Here is a 24,930-nt window from a genome sequence, read left to right as displayed (position 1 = left end):
TAGTTACTGCATGTTGGGCAGGTGGTGGACACTGAACAGTCCTGGTCTAGTTACTGCATGTTATGAAGGTGGTGGACACTGAACAGTCCTGGTCTAGTTACTGCATGTTGGGCAGGTGGTGGACACTGAACAGTCCTGGTCTAGTTACTGCATGTTATGAAGGTGGTGGACACTGAACAGTCCTGGCCTAGTTACTGTATGTTGGGCAGGTGGCGGACACTGAACAGTCCTGGTCTAGTTACTGCTTGTTGGGCAGGTGGCAGACACTGAACAGTCCTGGTCTAGTTACTGCTTGTTGGGCAGTTGGTGGACACTGAACAGTCCTGGTCTAGTTACTGCTTGTTGGGCAGGTGGCGGACACTGAACAGTCCTGGTCTAGTTACTGCATGTTGGGCAGGTGGTGGACACTGAACAGGCCTGGTCTAGTTACTGCATGTTGGGCAGGTGGTGGACACTGAACAGTCCTGGTCTAGTTACTGCATGTTGGGCAGGTGGCAGACACTGAACAGTCCTGGTCTAGTTACTGCATGTTGGGCAGGTGGTGGACACTGAACAGTCCTGGTCTAGTTACTGCATGTTGGGCAGGTGGTGGACACTGAACCGTCCTTGTCTAGTTACTGCATGTTATGAAGGTGGTGGACACTGAACAGTCCTGGTCTAGTTACTGCATGTTGGGCAGGTGGTGGACACTGAACAGTCCTAGTCTAGTTACTGCATGTTGGGCCGGTGGTGGACACTGAACAGTCCTGGTCTAGTTACTGCATGTAGGGCAGGTGGTGGACACTGAACCGTCCTGGTCTAGTTACTGCATGTTGGGCAGGTGGTGGACACTGAACAGTCCTGGTCTTGTTACTGCATGTTGGGCAGGTGGTGGACACTGAACCGTCCTGGTCTTGTTACTGCATGTTGGGCTGTTTCTTAAACAAGGACTGCATCTCATATTGTTATTCCTCTATTAAGAATCTTGCAATTGCATTGGGTAATTCCTTACCACGTAACGAAAACAATACATTTCAATGTAGAGCCCAAAATCATGTGTCTGACACTGACACCGAATACTGACTTGTCACATGAACAGTATTGACACAATCATGTGATGAATATTGACTTTCTGCTAGAAAACAAGATGACGTCTGGTACTAACATTTCACAGTTCACAGCTAGGTTACTGTAATGAAACAGAGGATGCTTTACATGCTTTATAGACTTTAAAGTGTTTTTTGGTGTGACAAAATGAATGATTACTCAATATGCCAATATGCAAAAACAAGAGCCCTCAGCCCCGATCCCTTCAGGGGTCTCCCTGGATCTTGGCCTGCAGCCTCAATCCAGTCAGACCACCACAGGGGTCCTTGTTTCTGCATACTGACCTAGTCAAGAGAAATTATTTGTATATTATTGCAACATATAAACTTGGTAACAACTAGACAGACCATCTTAGGGTTTTCTTGATATATTTAGGCAACTTTCAAATTTACAACATGGTGTTCCTGCTTCCAATATATAAAAGAAAATTACAAATTAACAATTCATGCAAAAAAACAGACATTTTACAGAAAACATGTACTTTTCGTGTTAACAGAACTGTTGAGAAATAACATATCACAGCTATTTCTTATAGATCTAGTGAAATATTGAATCAAATGACAAATTAAAAACATAAAGCTTATAATTTTCAGATAAGTATATTACTAGATCCCTATATAGTATCTTATGAGAAGCAAACCCAAATGAGTCGCAATCATGTGCACACTATATTGGGTCGTTGGCTATAATGTGGACTTCTTGTAGCTAACCAGTGTTGTACAATTTACTTTTATAGTGTAAATAAAGGAAAGTGAAAGTAAAACTAGAAACAGGACAATTTCCAGTTAACCATTATTTTATTCACTTCTTCCTAGTCTTTGTTGTCAATTTTCGGATATTGTCCTGCATGATTTATTAGGCACTCCATGACCATGTTTAGTAATTGCAAATGACGCGTCAGTAGCTGTTGTGATACTAGTGACAGTCTCATTGGCAACAGGCGATCCAAACTCCATTTACATCTCACGCAGCAAGTACGAGCACCGGGACGAAAATTACAGAAACCATCAACAATCTGATTCCACGTGACACCGCCCCAAAATATAAGCTTTATTTCCCTGGGTTGTGAAAATATATTTACCCGTAAGCAGGGCCTGTATAATTCCATTTCTTTCGCCGTTGCCACGGTAATCTGTGCCGTAATTCACCTGAACACTGTTTACAGCAGACATTCTGCCCATATGATTAAAGGTTGACACTGAAACTAGGATCGGATCTATTCGCGGAAATTGGCACAGTGACGGCGGCGCAAGCCAATGAAAAAAGGTACAGGGAGTTTTGCTGTTTTCGCTTGAGAACTGGCTGTTTCACAGTCCATGAACAGTATCAAGATTTTCCACAGGTTCAGGTTCTGAATCTCCCATCTGACTGGGACTCCTTTTAAATTTATAAGTAGTTGCTTGTTTCTATCAAAATTATGTACGTTTGTATTTGCAGAGACACACGGATAGTTTGCTTGCAAACGAGCAGGTTTGATTATCTACGTACATGTTCCACTGACAATCTAAGGCTCCAGGATGATGTTGTAACGGCGGGGTGTGGTTTGGTGCAGTTTGGGATGACAAGTTCATATTCAAATGATGGTTTCAACAATCCGCGATGAATTATTCACATTTAGATTTCTTCAGACGTGTGTGGGTGGTTGGGATCAGTTAGACAATGATATGCTGGTGACACTGACGACTTCGTCTGTATTTCAATTCTGCAAAAAGGTAAAAAGAAATCAGTGAATGTCACTAGGGACATAATGTGATTTCAAAACGGGAGTTCGAACCCCATGCTCTTTATCCGTTCACGAAATGGTATTTGCTCATTCTATTATGTATGTGTCTGCGTGCGTGCGTATACCCGTGTTATGGGTTTTCGGACGCTTATGCGCAGTACTCGCGATAAACATGGCCGTCCGAAAACGTATGATGTCCGAAAACATATGATCCGATGATATATATATATATATCCTACAGATACACATATAACAATCTCATCGATACTCACAATCCGGTTGATATATCGGAGTCATACCTATCTGCAAGCCAGTTGATTCGTTGTCAGCCTTGGTATTTTCCATCAGTCTTGCTAAAGAAACCGGAATGTTACCTGAAAAAATGTTCTTTATCTCTTTTAGTAGGTTTTTCGTACTGTAAACAAAATAGTTCGAAGACATTTGAATTTCATCGCACCTCCTGAAACTTTCACGTATTCACCTTGACTCAAGTACAAACACAATAGGCGTGACGTCATTTATTTCATGACGTCATAATCAGTATTCGCCTGTGTACATGTCCGTTCTCATGCGTGTAGGAAGTTAACTTGACAAAACGTAACGTATTTCTGTACGTGTTTGGTGCCCTTTAGGTCACCGTCAAAGCATATCCTATACAGCCCGCATAATTACAAATACAGTTTCACAAACGTACACTCGCCATCACACATTGATATTAAAATGTTCAGTACTCCCTGGATTGTCTTACTGAGAAAACAATATGTGAAATGTGGGACCTCCTCATTGACAAAATATATGTAAAATGTGGGTGTAAGACATTTAGGCAAGAAGTAGGCATCCCCATGTGCCCTCCTTCATGCTGATCTGTTACTTTATGCTGTAGCGTAGCAAAACGAACTAAGGTGGTGGTGTAATGACGATCCCTTGTCCTTTCGGCCTCGTACTGTGAACATGTCTTCCAATCTGAGAAATGGAGGCATTCTTTGGATTACCCACGGAGGACGCCCTAATGTGGTAAGAACGATTTAAGGCCTGGATATATACATTTGCCGAAGGGCAGATAATCCCGAACGTCTTTTCATTTCAAACCACCAGAAAATATATATAATATGTTTCTCCCTATGTGAAATTTACAACAATGTGTACATAGCTTTGCTACGCCACATCACTCCCCGGTTAAAACATGAGTACCATTCGAATAGGACTTAACATGACGGCTAGGCAAAATGGTATAATATGAACACGAAACATTAACACAGATTCCTTCAGTGAATACAAATGTATAAAAATAACTGTTAATACTGTAAAGAGGGAATTTAGAAAAGATATTGGCTGCAGCCGCGCCAGTCTCCGTTAACAGCCGACTGGAATCTGACATGGCCAGTATTAAATTTCAGTAGCGTGAATGTGAGGGAGGGACACTATGACAAGATTTGAGATAAGAGATAGTTCAGTGAAGAAACCTTCATCAAACAAGTTGCTACCACTCAGTATACATGGATACAAACTTGTAGTTAACCCTGCGAAATAAGTGCATACAGTAAAAGTTTAAGATAGCAATTTTCATACTGACGTCATGATAAATTCATTGAAGTTCTAACAACAATGCACAAAAACTATGACAAAAATAAAATATGACTACATCTGAAGAATAAGAAATTACATTAAATAAAATGTTGAGGTTAAGTGTTACTGGATATCCCTGTACCGTGTAATAAACAATCATTGTTATTATGGTTAAGGGGTGAATCCAGTCTCCAGTACTCATTTCTTGACAAATTATATTGGCTTCATTACATTTGGCAACCATTAGTGAAATATGTTGTTGGTAATAACAGGATCAGGACGTCTCCTAATCCAATTTAGGCTTGTGATGAATACTACTAACTGAACACATCACTTATGCAAAGACCAAGAACTTGGGTCTAAAACAAACTAGACAATGAATATTGTAGATATCTAATATTAAACATCATGCAAACATTTTCTTCTTCTTTTTAAAAAAAAAATAATGACAATAGAACAATATCCAAACGTGCATGAATCAAAATTTGCCATAGTATCCGTTTCCTAATACACAGAGAATACAGTCACAGTAGGTCAGAATAGGCACAATGTATTTAGGGAAAGTGTCACAGAATGTCACTGCCTCCATGCATTTTTTTATCCTTAGGAATTTTGTTATGATTGTCATCTATATATTGCTGACAACTCTCTGACAGGTCTGAAAATGGAACCCAGGAATTGTCCCTAGATTCGTATCCTAACCATTTTACCATATGCAACTACTCATTGTTCTTGTATTTCTTTTTGAGAATTTTCTCAACTTCAAATCTTCAGTGTTTGGAGCGTTGTCAGATTTGTCACTTTTGTCATTTGGTGGATTGTCACTGGGCACAGGTTTCTCAGTAGAGTTATCACTATACATCGGGAGGTGATGTAGCGTAGCGAAACGCAATACATATTGTAGTAAATTTCAAATTTCACATAGGGAAAAGCGTGTTTTATTTAATTTCTGGTGGTTTGAAATAATATCGCGTTTGGGATTATCTGCCTTGGGGGCAGAGGTGAAGGTCGTAGAGAATGAAAAGGCGGTAAGGTGTTTCATTCATGCATAAAGATTCAGTGACAAAAAACTCTATGCAAGACTGTATGACAAAAGGGATGCCTTCAACTTTCCCTTTGTGTCGAGTAATGTCCCAGCAGCTCCAGCTTTTGGTGTCTAAATTTCACAACTTTTGAGTTTCAAAAGACAACATTCAAGGTTCCAGTAAAGCTTTCAAAAACGTTTTCTGGTAGATATGTGGAGGGCATTTCCAACCTAGACGCATCACTGCCAAAAATGATGTCCGATGCAATTCCCTATTTTAACTTATGGGCTACCATATGTTCCCGTGTTTGCTTGCTTTTGCATGTGTTTGTGACGGGTACCACCGGTGGGGCAGGATACGCTCACCTTTTCGCGAACACCTGGTATCATCGCTTTTTGATAATGATTCATACACATGCTCATGACATAGTCGGAATCGTACAATCGACTCTGCTTTGGTTAGAGATTTCTTGTAAATGAATTTATGGAAAGTGTTTTGTCGCTTTATTTTCTTCATATATGTATCTCTGTTTCTCATAAGCATACTACACTGAGTGTTTTTGTAAGAAAATTATTTAATCTAACAATATTACATTAACCGCTTCGTTTAATTGAACCGGAGCGTCACCGAGAGATTCTTCATTGAGTACATGCTGTAAAGTCCATTATTATGACGTCATGAACAAACAACATTAAGGTTACAAAGCCAATATATATCTAATACTCGGGCTCATAATCACCTCCTTGTCTAAAAAAGGCAAGCGTGACACTGAGCAATGTTATCAGGTCTTGGCGCCGAAGCTGAAATGTGACAGCCCTTCTCTCCACCGCTGCTGCGTGCAATCTACCAGGCAGGATAGTAAAATGAACATGTCATGCTGTACGTAGATTCATACTACGGAAGCGTAGTGGGGCCACGGTGAAATTTTTGTGTGTCTAAGTATCTCCTACGTAGCAGTTAGTATCTCCTACGATAGGACTTACTATCTCCTACGGAAGACTTACCATCTCCCACGTAGGACTTAGTATCTCCTACGTAGGGCTTAGTATCTCCTACGTAGGACTTAGTATGGCCTAGAGTGAGTGAGTGAGTTGGGCTTAACGCCGCTTTCAACAGTATTCCAGTCAGCTTAATACGACTGGGCCACCCGTGCCCCCAGTATGACCTAGAATTACTATCTCCTACGTAGGACTTAGTATCTCCTACGGGGGGACACTATGGACTAGAATAACTATCTCCTACATAGGACTTACTATCTCCTACATAGGAGATAGTAAGCCCTACGTAGGAGATAGTAAGTCCTAGGTAGGAGATACTTAGTCCTACGTAGGAGATACTAAGTCCTAGGTAGGAGATACTTAGTCCTACGTAGGAGATACTCAGTAGTACGTAGGAGATAATTAGCAAAACAAAATCACTATGGCCCTACTACGCTTCCGTATCATATAGTTTGGTTTAAAAATGGTTTAATTTGCCATACTGAATTCAGAAAATGCGTGATTTCATAGAAAAAAAACATGAGCATGCCAAAATGTCAATTTACAAATTAATAGTGTGTGTGTCCACCTCTGGTTGCGATGCAAGCAACACATCTTCGTCTCATGGAATGGACCAGGCGTCGCACAAAGTCCTGTGGGATATCTGTCCATATTTGCTGGAGCATGTTTCGAAGTTCCTGGAGTGTCTGTGGAACATGTGGTTGACGTCGAAGGCGCCGATCCATCTCATCCAACATGCGCTCGATTGGTGAGAGATCAGGGGAGCGAGCCGGCCAGAGGATGACATTCGCGTTGTTTTGTTGAAGGGAATCCTGAACAAGTCGAGCAATACGAGGCCGGGCGTTGTCATGTTGAAAGGTAATGCCTGGGCCATGGCGACGCAAAAACGGTAGAACAACAGGGCCGATGATCTCGTCGCGGTAGCGCTGTCCATTGAGATTTCCCTCTACCACTATCAAACGGGTCCTCTGTCTTGCTGTAATATCCCACCCCATACCATAACGCTGCCGCCCCCGAACCGATCTTCTTCTATGACACATTGATTGACGTAACGTTCACCTCGACGTCGGTACACTCGAATCCGTCCATGGCTGTGGCTGAGGTGAAAACGAGACTCGTCAGTGAAAATAACTTGTCCCCACTGCATGGCCGTCCAGCAGAGACGCTGTCTGCACCACTCTAGACGTGCTTGACGGTGGTTTCCTGTCAAAATGGGACGTCTGGCGGGTCTTCTGGCGACAATCCCTGCACATCTGAGGCGACGACGTACGGTTTGTGAAGAAATTCGTCGAAGGCAAGGGATGCTTCTTGCTGTCACTGTTGCTGGCTGGAATCGATTTACAAGTTGTCTTGTAGATTATTGGTTACGTGTGGCCTGCCACTCTGAGGACGGTCTCTGACTGCATTCGTCTGTTGCCAACGTTGCCATAAACACTAAATGGTGTTTCTATGGACGTTAAATTGTCTTGCAACATCACGTTGACTCGATCCTGCTTCAAGCATACCAATGGCTCGCAGACGCTCATTTTCGGACAGGCGTTGCATTTCATAATGTTGAATAATTGCGTAATTTTGTTGTTTTTCTGAGTGGTTGTTGTCAGGACGATGCTAAACAATGCATATGGAATCCCGTTAACGCACATGTTTTTATACCCATTCTTGGGGAGTGAAATGCATGGGGCTTGCATAAAAGTCAACTTTTGCATGGAATGCATGCTATTCCGTAGCAGATGCGTTTTTGTGACTTGATTCCTTACATGTACTACAATGTTGAAAACCAAACTTTACTTGTTTGAAAAATACACTAAATTATTGGTGTCACAGGAACTTTTGTTGTTGAGTATATTTTATGGTCTCTGATCATATCTCATTCTTTGGGTGAGGAGAGATCCAAAACACAATCAGGCTATGGGAAACTGGGTAACAAGTTCACTTGTCTGTTTTATGAGACATCTGGTGGATACACTTAGAGCTCATTAGAAATATCTCATAAGTTCGATATAAGTGCAACTGAAAGTTGTATGCATCTAAAAGGCGCTTGTCGTTTTATTATTGATACGGTTTAGGCGTATTTTGTTCCCTTAGCGTTGGGCGGAGTTTGGGTGGTTACCTACTTGGATGTTCGTGTGGCGTCACATTGTATATGCAGCTATACTTATTGGGAAGCCCAAGCCACATGCATCCTAAATCTGGCTTCCAAAATACTGAAATACAAAGGAACAAGGAAACCGTTCCAAACTAGGGTGTGCCCTAAACCTCACCGAGCGCTCATGTCAGTCTAATACAGGAAAAAAACAAGAAAGAAGTGAGCAAAGCTCACATACCCCCGTTATCCCCGCTGGTCAACAACAAATAGTAAATAGTTTGTTAATTAATGAAATATTACATATTTCTAACTGATTTTAACTTCAATGTTTTAAAAGCTAAGATTGAGTTCCGGTGAAACACCCACCCTAGAATTTTAAGTTTCTTAATGTGTCCATGGAAACGGCAAAAATTAAAAAATTCAGAATCTTCAAACTAGCAAAAGGCACAAGTACTCATTGTGGTTTGGTGAAGCTAGGGTGCATGGTTAAAAAGATATGGGCCGTACAAAAGCTCGGACGGAAGGACGGACGGAACGCTATATACCCCCGAAAACTTCGTAAACAGGGGTATAAAAACTCAGGGAAAACGCCAAAATCATTTGTACTGGGTACACCAAATACAGAAGAGACAGAAAAAGACTTCTGCTTGGTAACAAGCGAGGAAGATAGATCACCCATGTCCATCTCTACCCCTAAATATATACTGAACCAAATTAAAAACTTCACAATCCTAAAATTGTAACATTTTGACCAGTTATCATTGTGGGCCCTTATTGTGTATTTAAACAGTAATGACCACGTATTGTCTTCAGATAACACCCGTTTTTGTACAGGTGAATCTATCAAAATCTTGTGCACAGCACTATAGTGGCAAAAGTGTTTTTTCACGTGCAACTGGTCACGTGGCCATAATACCGCACGTGTTTTCAGCCATACTTGTTAGCAGTCATTAACAAAAAAGAAAAACACAAGAAAACAAAAGTCTTTACGGACATTTGTCATGCCACGCCTTTCAAATGTGCAACGTGAACGTGCCATCGGCATGTTGCAGACGGGAACGTCCGTAGCTGAAGTCGCAAGGACGATGGGTTGTAGTCGACTGACTGTTTATGATTTACAGACGCGTCTACAGCAAACGGGTACCACCGCTGATCGCCCTCGGCCAGGTCGACCACGTGTGACGTCACATGCAGAGGATCGTCAGATTGTCTTACGTCACCTCCGTAACCGATTTTTGACGGCTACATCAACCAGAAATGAACTGTTTAGGGGTAGACTGAGTGCGCAAACTGTTCGAAACCGTCTGAGAACTGCTCACCTTCAAGCACGACGGCCATACTGCGGGCCGATTCTGACTCAATTACACAGACGTCAACGTCAATTGGGGGCACAGCGACACTTACGATGGACACAGAGGAATTGGAATCAAGTCGTCTTCAGTGATGAATCCCGATTTAATCTTCGATTTGCTGATGGTAGGGCGAGGGTGTGGAGGCGCCGTCATGAACGTTACGCCCAGTGTTGTGTACAGGAAGTTGACAGATTTCGAGGCGGAAGTGTTATGGTGTGGGGTGCTTTCTGTGGCAATGCACGTTCCAGGCTTCTTGTCATCCGTGGCAACCTCAACGCTGCTGCTTGCCGCGACCAGGTACTGGCACCAGAACTTCTGCCTTTTATGGCAGCACATGGACCCGGTTTGATCTTCCAACATGACAATGCCAGACCCCACACAGCAATTTTGACAAGGAATTTTCTTCAAAATGCGGGAGTCAGCGTCATGGACTGGCCGTCAAGGTCCCCCGACCTCAATCCCATCGAACACGTCTGGGGTGCTCTTGGCAGAAGTCTGCGCACTCTCCAGAACCAACCACAGAATTTGCAAGATCTTGGCACCATTTTGCAGCAACAATGGCGTCGTCTTCCCAATCATGTGTTCACAAGCATCACAAGGTCCATGCGGGGGCGTTGTGTGGCAGTTGTCAACGCACATGGTGGCCATACACGCTACTGAACTTGTGTGCCATCAGATTCTCGTGCTTGGGACTTATGATTTAAACTGTTGATGTTATTATTGAATACAGTAGGCGCTTGGAACAAATTATGGTTACCACCGTTAATTTAAATCCTTCTTTGGACATTAATGATTAAAAATTACCTTCTCTGATACATTTGTCCGTTGTATATCATATATGGGATTACTTTTAAAAATGTGAAGTTTTTAATTTGACTCATATATATGTGTGTGTGTGTGTGTGTGTGTGTGTGTGTGTGTGTGTGTGTGTGTGTGTGTGTGTGTGTATTTGGCGGAAGTCTCACCGAAATAGAAACAACTACAGGGAAACACAAGCGATCTCCTTAAAACTGGCACATGGCAACGAATTACGCATAGCTGAGGTTTAGCACAGGGTTACCCTTGAAGCATAGGCAAAAATGGATAATCCTGCGTGACTTTAATCCCCACAGCCCAATATATGGGGCAGATGCCGACATCGGCAGTCCCACACTTTACGAACATGTTCGCAACACATGGAGTTCATATCATCTCACAATAGACACTCGACTCATATGGTCTTAGTTTGTTTTTGTTTAACGCCGCATTAAGCAATATTCCAGCTATATGACGGTCTGTAAGAAATTGAATCTGGACCAGACATTCCAGTGATATCATGAGCATGGATCCACGCAATTGGGATGACATGCATCAACCAAGTCCGCAGGCCTGACCACCTGATCATGTTAGCCGCCTCTTACGGCTAGCATAGTTGCTTTTTACTACAAACCTTTGTTGCTGAAGACCTATTCTTACCAGGATCTTTACGGATAGCCTGACATTGCCAATGGATGATCCATGATGACACTTAGGAAGCAACCAACATAGCTCACCACATTATAGGTCTTCAGCAACCCATGCCTGCCGTAAAAAGCGACTACGTTTGTCGTAAGAGGCGACTAATGGGACCGGGTGTGGTCAGGCTCGCTTACTTGGTGCATGTCATCGTATCCCAATTGCCTGGAGCGATGCTCATAATGTCAATCACTGGTCCAGACTCGATTATTTACAGACCGCCATCATATAGCTGGAATATTGCTGAGTGTGGCGTTAAACAACAAACAAAAGAGGAACAGCCAAATACTCACCGCCAAAAGAAGGGCGAACGCTAGAAACAGAAGTATGTACGTTATGAAGAGATGTTTCCAAAGTGTACCATTTAATGACACAACTAACAATCAGTCAAGTGTTACTACGGAGTGTCTTTATTCTTATCAAACATGCTGCACGTGATTTCCAAATTTTACACGCTAATCCTGCACGGGGCAAATGGTGCAGCTCGAGTCATGAATCTATGACGTCACATATGATGCGTTCATGAGCGTCGGTTCAGACAACATAACAGTGTTCGTTTGTGCATCGAAATAATGTAATATCTCTTTCATATAGGTAAATCTTAAAAGATTAACCAACATGTATGGTATTCGCGTTTCTTTCGTAGCTAAGTACATATGAGGACTATGCAAATGCAGATTGTTGGTCGAGTAAAATTGGATCTAGGAATAAGTTGGTGTTCTGAAATAAAGTAGTTATATATTAAGTAATTTTATATAAGGCTTAGCTATATATTTAAGTAAGATTTTCAAATTAAATTATTTTGGTGCTTTCTTCAGTGTGGTTGTTAAGTTTGTCAATTTTATATCATGTTAAACATTATATTTGTGTAGCTGTTTAGTGCATGTCTTCTTACGAATCAACAAACACATACTACAGGGTTGAGGTCTTTATTGCAGATGCCAAAGATCAAGGATCTAAGATATCAGACACCCTGAAACACATAATTACATAATAAATAATAAGGAAAACACTATCATTAATGCTAGATACATAGCATAGGCTTATTACAAGTAAGTATTACACATATCAGTCATCCATTAGACCACTAGATCGACTGTCCGCTAAACGATTATAATAGAACATATGCAGTAATAGACATGCAACACAATACCTACATACAAGGGAGATAACTCCTTGACTTTATTTGACTATAATATATACACAATAACGCGTACACATTCTGTATAAACAAATACAATACTTTAAGACAGAAATTAATGATATTATGATCTTACATTAAATGTGGTCTTCACAATTAGATTACATCTTAAGTGTTAGACAAATATAAATAATACAATGCATACCCTGTGGGTGATACAAGGGTGTGTATCCCAACTGCCACACTTATGGCAACACCATAGATGAACTAAACTAAACATAAACATAAACACTATTTAACATTAAATATATTGAACAGGATAAGACACACAGTTTATTTACAATGATTTGCATGTATCGCCTCTGAATTTGTACATTACAAAGCTTTTTAAAACTCTTGAAGTAACACACTTTCACACATATTTAATTGAAGTGATGGAATATATTTTAGTGATAAAGTATGGTTGTTTAGCTTATCTTATGCAGATTTAAATAATTAGACGTAATCAACATTTATATTAGATTACATCCATCTAGTTTACTTAATATAACACTTTAAACATACTGTATTATTTCAATACAACACAAGATAGAGATTGTAACCATTTAACTCACCTGATTTAATATTATCTCTTTATGCTTTGCTGGTCTGAGCAGTTCTGTCAGTTCATGTGCTGAGAGAGTATGCAGTGAAATCAAAGCATGCAATTGAACAATAGGTGTTAGCTTTGCCAATCAGCAAATGAAGCTTCTGGCCATGGGGCAGTTAGTAGGTAAAATAGGTCAAATACGTTTTGTTATAGCTGACGGAAACTGACAACTAGTTATATATAATAAATATATGTAAACCTAAAATGAAATTAAAACAAATATATACAAAAAAAACTACATCGGCCACATTTGGTTGTTAATTTATGTTTATGACAAGCCTTTTCCAAATCGATCAACAATAACCCCAGCTGCTTTGATTTGAACTATCTCATTCGTAAGTTAAAACTATCCCTTTTTTACATTATTGAAATAAATACCGGATCCGATTTCATCTTTCGATCGCTGTTTTTAATCGGTACAAGCATTCTTACCTCCAACACTAAAAATGTAACTTCCGGTTTGCGAGCGAAGACATTTTCTGCATTTCTGCAGGGTTTTCCCTCAGCAGGCAAGAAAGGCCCTTAATTTCAAATGCATTGGCATGATAATATTCATTGAGGCTACACGGATCATCTCTGATCTTCGGTTTTATAGTAGACATAGTCATGATGCCTTCTGGCGATGACCCAGATGTTGACGATGTGAAAGACTGGGTATTGCACACTTCAGTTGGTGAAGGACACAAGTTTGGAATCATCCGTATTCCACCGTAAGATTGATTATTTTTGTCATCATTTTATCTAGCTGCTAGGGATGTGAACACAGTCAGTTGTTGAGTTTTTTAATCATTGATGAACCATACACTCTTCTAAATCTCGTTCCCTTTATTTAGTTTTCTTTCATGAAAAATAAATAATGAACAAGATTGTAAGGATCGGTGTTTCCTCACTAACAACATAACTAATAATAACAAACAAACTCACACGTCCTGTGGTCAGATAAAAAATCATTTGGACTGCTTGCACAAAGCAACCTCAACACTAAGACTGTAATATTCTCAGGTTGTCGTATCAGCTGAGAACTGCATAACGAACGCTGGGTTTGGTTAATCACTGTTTACTGAAATACTAAGAATTGTCTGTACAAGCTGACGGCTTACTGGGACTCACGCCGCACATGCATATAGATGTACAATGCTGATAGTCTAAGATGCTAGTATCCTGACCGATATCCTGACAATAATCCAGTTCTAGTGAACGATGATATTTTTTATGAAAGTGTTCACATGCACCGGTAGATCGAATGATTTTGATTACAGTTCCGATGACAGATTCTTCAAAATGGTGGTGCGTCGTTACAGACGACAGTTCATGTTCAGAGTACATACATTTCTTACTTACTGCTCCTCGTCACGATATGGCTGAAATACTGCCGATGTGACATTAAATATTAACTCACTCACTCTTACTTACTGCGATACAGTGTTATTCCAATCCATGAATATCCTTATGAATGCCTAAGAATATAATATTTCACTCTCGTGCACAATTTCGGAGCACTCACTGATATATGATATTTGATAGATCTATCTATTCAGTTCGCCTGTCAGCCCAACGTCTCAGTTGTGAGTCCCCTGATTTTGTCTGTTTTTCCAAACGATGAAAATTCTGCAATTTCAGCACCATCACTTATCCTAAATGATCAAACACACAGGGTGACGAAGCCAAATTTCACAGATGATTTTTCGTGTTTTTTCTCTGTTCAGTGTCCAAACTGTTCGATGTATCCACATCTCTTCCAACGTTGTTTCAGCGGTAAATATTCACAATTCACAGTTCTAAAGTCGGCGAGATACGTTTCTCACTCGCTGCCACCATGTAATATTCTCAGGTTGTCGTATCAGCTGAGAACTGCATAACAAACGCTGGGTTTGGTTAATCACTGTTTACTGATATACTAAGAGATGTCTGTACAGGCTGACGGCTTACTGGGATGTACAATGCTGATAGTCTAAGATGCTAGTATCCTGACGGATAATTATGGATCATATATTATTATAGGTATATTAATGTCAATCTGTTCCATCTTAACTGCTATAATTTAACATAGGCTGACAATAGTTTTAGCGCTATGATTGATTTGTGATAGTGGGTCCAGTGTTTGGGCGTTTTGGGGTGTGATCAAGGCACATGATCAACTTACCCACCAATTCTGACAGGTGACAGGTCAAGGCGGGAAAGTGAAAGAAATGGGCGAACAAACCAAAACCCATAATTCCATCTCAATCAACCATCATCAACATGATCATGCTTACGTTGAAAGCAAAGCAACTTTCTGAAATCACTAGGCATTGACAACAATGGAGCTGTGAACAGGATCAAGCCCATTTTGTGATTCCTGACAAAATACATCATGTGATGTCCTAAGTTTGCATAGTACAATACCTGATACACTTAATTTGGCATTGATTCACATTTAAGCTCATATTGATTGTCTGGCCTACCTTTAGAATACAGTACTACAAACTTCAAACACAGCACAATACCCTATGAAGTAATTTGTATCCAGTCACAACTACTGTTAGCATACACTACCACAAACTTTTCAAACTGTGACGCAATTGGTAGGCAGTCTCACCAGCAAAAGAATCCCTTGTGATGTCGGGTCATAAAGTGTGCATAAGCTCCTCTCAGTGATCTATCATTTCTACACGTAGTGTCATTGAATAAGCCCAGCGATGTTGAGAGTTTTGAATATTTGTTTGCTAAATATTGCCTGCGGAGGCACATTTTATATCAAGAGCTGGCTTATAAAAGCATTTTTATTGCAATGTATTTTTGTTGTTGTCATTTTCTTAATTGAGGTCGCTGAAATGATTATAAATGAGAACTATAATCACTGATAATACATAGATTAATTTTTCGATTAATTAATTTTCATCATTATGCACAGGAATGCAGTTTGTTAGGTATATTATTTTGTCGCCTGTGTTAGGGTAGGTTACCCCGAACTCTATCCTTAGCTCTTGCATCACCTTTATGATTCATCAACCCTAGCTTTACTATCATTAGGGATAGGTATCCGTTTAGTCACCATTATAGATTCTATAGCTGCTCCTAATATTCTTCACACAAAAACGTCGAGAAAGCAGGGCGAAATGGTTTAGTGTCAGATATTTTGGCAATTGCAAACTGTCCTTGAACATTCACTCAAGTCACTTTGACACTTTCATTGATTCATCGCCACATTGACTCATCCTTGTGGCGTCATAAGCCATGCTTATGCCTCCCTCGTTCCTTATTAAGATCCACATTAGCCTTACACTGTTCCCAACCACACTTTTCTGTCAAAAAAATCACCCGATGAAATATTAAATACCATGTCATTCATGTGTACCCTCGAGTTCAATGTCTAGAGCCATTTTTAGTTTGCGCTATATCTGCTAATTCCTCACGTCTCAGTAACTTGTAGATTTTGGAATTTGACGAGTGTGCCATCGGGATCCCTCGACACCATGCCTACCCGTAACCTTCGTAAGTGTCTATCACCTTTTCAACCCTCTTCGTTCAGTTCCGTAACGTCGTAGGCATGGCTAGGTAAATTTGCAATAAGTTTCACAGTGTGGACGTACACAGTCGGTTATCTGTCGGGCTAACAATCAGAAAGTCACGAGTTCGCGTCTGACGAAATTATCACAAAAACTGGTTGCTTGTCTTTGAGACATGTGATCTATGGCAGAGATTGTCCTCACGAGAAGTTGTGGTACTGTAATCTAAAGGTGCTCCGATTGTCCTTGTTGATCTCTCATCGATATCAATAAGCAAGTACAAACAATATGTAGATTCATTGCTTCAGCTTGACAACTGCTAAATTTGCACATGGTGTTTGACAAGTTACTTACTTGTGACTTGTCTGAGTGAGTGAGTGAGTTAATATTTAACGTCACATCGGCAATATTTCAGCCATATAGTGACGTGACTTGTCTGAAGCCTTAGTCTAATAAGATCTTTCCATGTTGTAATCTCAGCAAAAAACAGGTCATTTATAATGCATAACACACAATAATCCTCTGAAGAAACCTAATCCACAAGCCAAGGCTAGCTAGCTGATTTCTTGCATTGCATGATTTACTTGTACTGTCTTTACTTTAGCTTTGCACCTGGTACAGCCACACCTTTATAATTTTATGTCTCACAGATTTATTCCAGCTTTTCCATAAAGGTCGTTGGCCAAAATACAAATGAACACAAATAGCTATGTTAATCATATATTTATAATATGAAAGTCATAGCGCCATGGAGTTAAAACTACAGCTGCCTTCTTGAATCACTGAAAGTGATGTAGACATGCAATTTATATGGAACATTTTTGTATTGTATAAGAGAGTCTATATTACTAGTGGGAGACAATAAAAATAAATATGTTTAATTTACTTCTTAGACCCGCTGCTATGTTAACTATTTAATGATTTTTAACACTCATTTTCCATTTTCATTTCCAGGTTTAATGATGGACTTTTCCAATTTCTTGCCATCTTTAGCTTCAGCCTTTTCATAGGCCTCTTTTTAGTACAAGCTAACATGGCCTGGCAGTCGTACCAGGTAATCTACTGTCACAGCATTGCTATCTTCATGTGCTCATACTCAGAACATATTCTACTTGTGCATGCTTGGGACCCTTCAAATAATGTTTGTAATAGTTTTAAATTAAACTGAGTGATTGAAGAAAATCAGATGGACCATCTGAACTTGCCATGCTTGCTGTTCATATTATTTTTGTACATTTAGTTTGTATGCACATGGAAGGAAATAATTTGCTTCTGTTAAAATCCTGATGTATAGGACTTTTAAAATGTCAAAATGACCAGGGTTTGAACATTCAGAAAATGTTTAGTGGACCCAACTGACCTACACTACAGTTATAATTCACTCTGCTAAAGTTTTAGGATTCTAGAATGTCTCCGGTCCCTGTGCACCCAACCATGAGGCAGAGATTGTACGACTGCTCTGTGTAGATCGGGTACTAGGAGTTGTCTGGTCATGTCATGAATGTGGAATAGATACATTGTATGATGTGAAGGAGCATCCTGAAACCATGAAAACAACCAGTGCACATCATGATCACATGTATACAAATGAACAAGATGAAGCAATAATTTAAAAGAAATTCTTTTTGAGCATGTTGGAATAGTATGTTTTTCATTTTCTTTTAAACTATATTGGTGTGATTTCACTGAATGAACAGGTGGTCATTTACCGCGATGAACTAACTTGCCCAGCTTGTAAATGTGTAACTCCTGCGAATACCCTAACTCTAGTACGTCATTGCCATAATGCTGTAATTCGGCTGTCATCACACAATAAAAATCAGCAATAATACAGGATTATGAGGTAGCTATCGTTTGATTACTGTACACATGGTATATCTGCATCAAGCAATAGTAATCTTAAAACACCTTATGCTGATGGACAGGTCTTCAAAGAAAAAAACATTTGCAAGGAAAAAGGTTTTGGATTGTGTGATTACAAAAGCTGCTGAGTATTAACAGTATAATCTATTTGGATGAAAGATTAACTCTCAGCTGTAAAAAAAATCATTTACTTTCTCTTCTACATGATGTGAAATAATTAAATGTTATGGGATTCATTTGAAGTACAATTGGTATTGAATATGATGTTGTCAATTACAGATGCTTCAACGACTGTCGCGGAATCGACCAGTCCCGGACATGGTGTACCACCTCTACTTCGACTCCCTGGACTGGGAAATTGATCCCAGTAAGGTGGACCTGAAGGTTAACACCAGCATCTTTGTACATTAACATCACATCATCGGGGAAGACAGATAAACAACACGCTCATCTGTCTTCAGAGCTTCTTTTCTTAAATGTGTATGGTTGTTCCGAGTTAGATCATTGCTTCAACTCTTCTATGTACATCTGTTGACCGGACATAATGTAACAAGCACCCTGTCCCTCATTCATATTACAAACAGTGGCATTACTTCACAAATATGGCAAGATCTTGGTAATTATGAGACGGATATATATAGCACCAGGGCCTTCATTATTCATTGTTTCCATGCCAAGTTTTATGCCAAGTCTTATGCCCTGTGTACTTATTGGGTCACTTCAGTACTCATACTACACTTATTTCTGAGTTCTACTCAGTTCTTTCAAAGTTGCAGCCAAATTAATGATTGAATGCAGGCATTACTTTGTGTAATATAACCTAATACTTAACGTCTTACAACGAATGTTGACCAATAAATTACCATACATGAACATGATGAAGATCAGTTTGGGGATCAACCTTAGCACTCAGGAGAAGATTTTCATAAAGGTAGACCCATTTTCTAAGATTTTTGGCGATGGTTGGGGGGTCGTAATATGGTCAGTAAACATGATAAAGTTGAATATGTTTTGCAACTAATGAAGGATATGTTCATGGTAGTCTGAACAGTGTATGAGGGTGGTCAGAAGATGTCAGTCTGTACAAGGTGTATGAGGGTGTTTGAGGGTGGCCAGAAGATGTCAGTCTGTACAAGGTGTATGAGGGTGTTTGAGGGTGGCCAGAAGATGTCAGTCTGTACAAGGTGTATGAGGATGGTCAGAAGATGTCAGTCTGTACAAGGTGTATGAGGGTGGTCAGAAGATGTCAGTCTGTACAAGGTGTATGAGGGTGGTCAGAAGATGTCAGTCTGTACAAGGTGTATGAGGGTGGTCAGAAGATGTCAGTCTGTACAAGGTGTATGAGGGTGTCCAGAAGATGTCAGTCTGTATAAGGGGTATGAGGGTGGTCAGAAGATGTCAGTCTGTACAAGGTGTATGAGGGTGGTCAGAAGATGTCAGTCTGTACAAGGTGTATGAGGGTGGTCAGAAGATGTCAGTCTGTACAAGGTGTATGAGGGTGTCCAGAAGATGTCAGTCTGTACAAGGTGTATGAGGGTGGTCAGAAGATGTCAGTCTGTACAAGGGGTATGAGGGTGGTCAGAAGATGTCAGTCTGTACAAGGTGTATGAGGGTGTCCAGAAGATGTCAGTCTGTACAAGGTGTATGAGGGTGGTCAGAAGATGTCAGTCTGTACAAGGGGTATGAGGGTGGTCAGAAGATGTCAGTCTGTACAAGGGGTATGAGGGTGGTCAGAAGATGTCAGTCTGTACAAGGGGTATGAGGGTGGTCAGAAGATGTCAGTCTGTACAAGGTGTATGAGGGTGGTCAGAAGATGTCAGTCTGTACAAGGTGTATGAGGGTGTCCAGAAGATGTCAGTCTGTACAAGGTGTATTAGGGTGGTCAGAAGATGTCAGTCTGTACAAGGTGTATGAGGGTGGTCAGAATATGTCAGTCTGTATAAGGCAGAAAATGACCATGAAATGTATTATTTGATCTTGATTTGCAAAACACTAACTGGATAATGTGTTTACTGAGATGTTGGTCTAATCACACAGGAGAAGTCTACAATCCTGTCAAACATAGCACATAGTCAACAGTGGGCAATTGTTAGTCCTTCTTGATAAGATAAGGTTTCCAAGTTTGTCTCCATTCTATTTGATATGGGAAAACTTTCCCATATATGTATGCCCTACACTGTAGCAATATATGTAAGAAAATAAGGAGTGTAAAAAAAGAAATATTTCACTCCAAACAAACATCAATAGACAAAAGGAAATGGTAAACTGATCTTCCACCTTTAGATATAAGACACAGTGGGTTTTGTACATACCCTCATAGGACTGGGATATTCCTGAGATTCACACATACATAGCAATAAATATTGGAGTCAGTGTGTTGGACATGCTGAGAATATATGAAGTGGTCTTGATAAGTTCCAGTAATAGTATATACTCAAGTCCACAGTTGCCTACTGACCAATCATGCAAGGCTTCATTTACAGATTTACAATCCATTTATTGTTTTTGTCACTGCTGAAACATTGTGTAGTATAGCTCTCATGAACGCTGTTATTAGTAGGCTACATAATGACATGGTGACCCATCTTACCCTGTGTCAGGTGCAGGAGCTGGCTGGACACGGGGCACATTTGGTGCATTTGGACAGTTACAACATTTTTTAATGAAGATCCATGTCTGTATGTCGCTTGAGCTGTGAAATGTCTGTTGTTAACATCCCACCTTTTTCTGGTACATATTGTGACTCGATTAGACTGAACAGTGATTCATTGTGCTGTCAAAGAAGGGTTTTACAATTTTACACAATTGACTAGGGAATAGATGTTTTTGGAATGGTGTATTTCAATCAGTCACATCACCACTTAATGAATGTTATATCAAGGCATGAATGTGATTATGAAAGTGTTGTGTATTTTATCCACTGGAATCATGTTTATTCCTATATGTTTGCTGTGTTGATTTTAACTCTAAATGTCTTGATGTAGTTATTTATGGACAAGGTACACTGATCGGTGAGCTGTTCTGATTATGTAGTCTGCCTTCAACAACCCATTAACATTTATTTATCATATTTATGGATGGTCTTGCATCTTATAAAATTTGAACAGGCCTTCCTCTTGTTCCTCAGCCAGGCAGATGGGGAAATATTGGGCATGACTACGGCCTCATGACTTTGTGCTTGTACTTCTAGCACGTCACTTGTTCTTAGTTTGTCCTGTATCTGGCTTCAAGTAAAGCACGAATTAGGGCACTGCTTGTTGATTAAGATTGTATTATCAAATTTAGTGGAAATTTTGTCTGAAAGCTCATATATCATGTGAAAGAACAGAAGCTTCTTCATACCTCACTGCATGTCCATTAAATATCACATTGATATGTGCAGAAGTAGCCAGGTTGGGGGTCAAAACTACTTCTGTGAGCTGTTTCAGAGACACCACAATTCTTTTTTTTTCTTTTTGTTGTTGTTTAACGCCACACTCAGCAATATTCCAGCTATATGTCGGCGGTCCAGAAATAATCGAGTCTGGACCAGACAGTCCAGTGTTTGATATCATTAACATCGATCCACGCATTTGGGACCGATGACATGCATCAACCAAGTCAGCGAGCCTGACCACCCGATCCCGTTAGTCGCCTCTTACGGCAAGCATGGGTTGCTGAGACCTATTCTGCCCCGGATCTTCAAGGGTCAGAACATCTATGAATTCGAGTCAACTTGGAATTTAATGTCATACCGGTATTCCAGAACACACACTGTCCTTATTGGAGACTTAATTAAGGGTGCAAAAATAAATATAAATAAATGCAAAATCAGTTGAGAACAAATCAGAAGGATTTTATGAGAGCATTATTTATACTAGTGTTATGGCCAATAAAGCGAGTTGACTGTATACTTTAGCCATACGTTCCATGGTTAGGAATCATATAGCCATGGAGAAGGTGTTCTCAGGTTTATGTGTCTCTGAATGATGAGTGACAAGGAAGGACACAATAGGCAGCACTAGATCGTTTTATCAGTAATCAATACTGTTTCTCTGAAAATCACAAGATTCACATTGATGTTTTGTTTGTTGCACTCAGCAATATTCCAGTTATTTGGCGGTGGCCTGTAAATATTGGTTCTGGTCCAGACAATCCAGTGATTGACATCATGAGCATCAATCTACAAAATTGGGATAAGATGACATCGTATCAACCAAGTCAGCAAGCCCGATCCCGATCCCGATCCCATAAGTCGCCTCTTACGACTAACATGGGTTGCTGAAGACCTAGTCTACCCCGGATCCTCAGGGGTGAGATTCACATTGAATGTACATGATCATCAGTTTCCCCTTGGGATGGATGCTTGGTGTTTCACGTCATCTACTTAACTGATGAGGGCCTCCATTGATTCTTCATGTGCCTTGCTTACACCCCCTTATAAAAGCTCTAGAGATCAAGGTGTAACATTTCAGTGTTCAAATGTGGTTTCTATTATTTCACTTAAAACAAAACAGTATTTCTGACCGATTACTGCCAAACGCGTCTTGAACAGTGTTGGACGTGTATTAGATATCTGAAGTATTTCGGTTAATGCATGCTGGCTGATTCAGTGCATATCTACATTATTCATTTGTACAGGTATGTACTGCTTATTTCATTGTTTAATTACAATAATTTGTAAAACACAGAATGGTAAAGATTTTTCAACACCATCTGTTTTCCTGTACAAAGAATCATTAGCCTATTTGAGCAATTCTGCAGATACTGCACTTTGATGCTTGCCAGCCAGTGTGATACGGAAGCTGATGATACAACGAAGAGAGTGGATGGACCTTATGAAATGTTTTGAGTGTGAAAGAATTAATTTTGCTACAAGCATGATTAGAAGTTGATTTCTCCAGCCTGACTGCAAAGCGACAGGTAAACATGCAATACTTGTGCAATGTGATTATATTATGTATATACCATTTCTGTATTGTGGTGCTATATATGGCAAATACATTGTGTTTCACCCATGAAGGAAGCTGGGATTGGCAAATAAAACAAATTAATTCTACACTGTTTTTGGTTCTGTATGGAATTGAATGACTTGTAGGGATAAGTAAGTTTGTTGTAGCAGTATCACTCAGGCTACATGAGTTTTATATGTCTCTTGTTAGGAGGCTCTAGATATGAAACCTGATAAAATACTCTGTTTCCTGCCTTGTTAGGTTTTATACCACTCGCCTACGCATAAACCCCATGTACCCCTCCTGATCCTGCTACAAGGAATATAATCTAACCGACATGTTTCAATCTGCCATTGTAAAAGAATTAAAACAAATTGAAAATTCATAGAAAACAGCTGTTCGATTGAGCTAAGGTGAACATTATTGACCCTGAGAAAGTGTGCTTGTTTTTGCTTCCAAGGGATTTATTCTCCGGCTGAGAAATTTATTTCCTTCCAAGGAGGGATACATAGTATTTTATCATGTAAAATCATGAAAACAAAATAAAAAGAATAAAAATCCCAAATCATCAAAGGCAGTAGTTCCCAACTCGACTGATCTACACAGAAAGTTTCAACAAGAAATATTTACCAAAACCAAAACTGTTACTGGTAACGGTTTGGGAGTTCTGCTCAGGAAACGGAAAACAGCTTGTTTTCATCATGTAAAATCATGAATAAAAAAACAAATAAAACAAATAAAAATCCCAAACGGAAATCACCATCGGAAATCACCATGTAAAATCACGAAAACCAAAAAAACCAAAAAGGACTTAAAATCCGAAATCAACAAAGGCACCAGTTCCCAACTCAACTGATCTACACAGAAAGTTTCAACAAGAAATATTAAACGGTTTTGGAGTTCTTAGAGGATTATGTACATTTTATAATACATTATACAATCACGTGTTGCATTAAGTTATGTTTCCTGTTTTGTTCCAGATCTCCATCATTTGTGTTGTCGAATAAATATATCTCAAAGCAGTATAACACTTACTCGTTAAGTTCTGCTCAGGAAATGGAAAACAACTTGTTTTCATCATGTAAAATCATGAAAACAAAACAAAATAAAAAGAACAAAAACGAGCATTTCTGATTAAATGCAATGTTTTTATACTTACCTGAAGCTACATAGTGCTTTAGCTTCCCTACCTTTTACAAACAGACAGTACTAGAACGAAGAGACAGTTGAAACAGACTACAGCCCGTGCCTCAGCATCAACAAGTTATACTCATATTCTTCACTGTATGACATCAGACGTAGAGTACACAGTGGCGCCAACGGTAAGGCGGAGGGGGACAAGTCCTGGTGGGCCTATAGATGTAGCGTCAGGTAAGTACAAAACATTGCATTTAATCAGAAATGCTCATGTTTTACCTTACCTGACACTACCAGTGCTTTATTCGACTGACATGGAAGGCGGGCTTACTGTGTGAATCACCAGGCTCGCTGCAGAAGCACAACAAAACCTTTGGGCAGGAAACCCAGC

General features: G+C 39.9%; 2 protein-coding genes across 4 annotated transcripts in view; one reads left to right on the top strand and one right to left on the bottom strand.

The window, feature by feature from the left end:
• The window catches only part of LOC124136456 (nicotinate phosphoribosyltransferase-like), an 80,658-nt gene extending 77,363 nt beyond the window's left edge, over positions 1-3,295 (bottom strand). Inside the window, exon 1 of one of the 2 annotated variants that reach the window (XM_046502370.2) lies at positions 3,109-3,295. In XM_046502370.2, coding sequence (XP_046358326.1) covers positions 3,109-3,250 — 142 coding nt within the window. In that variant the 5' untranslated portion in view covers positions 3,251-3,295. Of the gene's footprint in view, positions 1-2,167; positions 2,287-3,108 lie in introns of those variants that run through there. The other variant, XM_046502371.2, reaches the window with a different exon arrangement.
• Positions 3,296-13,539: 10,244 nt separating this feature from the next.
• Positions 13,540-22,034, top strand: LOC124136457. Of its 2 annotated transcripts, XR_006861373.2 has the most exons (4): positions 13,540-13,830; positions 14,827-14,875; positions 17,563-17,662; positions 18,751-22,034. XR_006861373.2 is itself a non-coding variant. In XM_046502373.2 (3 exons), the coding sequence occupies exons 1-3, from the start codon at positions 13,727-13,729 to the stop codon at positions 18,880-18,882; spliced, it is 336 nt and encodes a 111-aa protein (XP_046358329.1). In that variant the 5' UTR covers positions 13,542-13,726; the 3' UTR covers positions 18,883-22,034. The 2 variants fall into 2 exon arrangements, 1 of the variants encoding a protein (XP_046358329.1); XM_046502373.2 differs by lacking the exon at positions 14,827-14,875 and having other exon boundaries at positions 13,542-13,830.
• Positions 22,035-24,930: the final 2,896 nt, after the last annotated feature.

This window comes from Haliotis rufescens, unplaced genomic scaffold (genome assembly GCF_023055435.1).
Source record: "Haliotis rufescens isolate VD_foot unplaced genomic scaffold, xgHalRufe1.0.p SCAF_1, whole genome shotgun sequence".
NCBI classification, from domain to species: Eukaryota; Metazoa; Mollusca; class Gastropoda; order Lepetellida; family Haliotidae; genus Haliotis; species Haliotis rufescens.
Note: the sequence above shows the minus strand (reverse complement) of the source record. Positions and strands in the feature narration are given on the sequence as shown.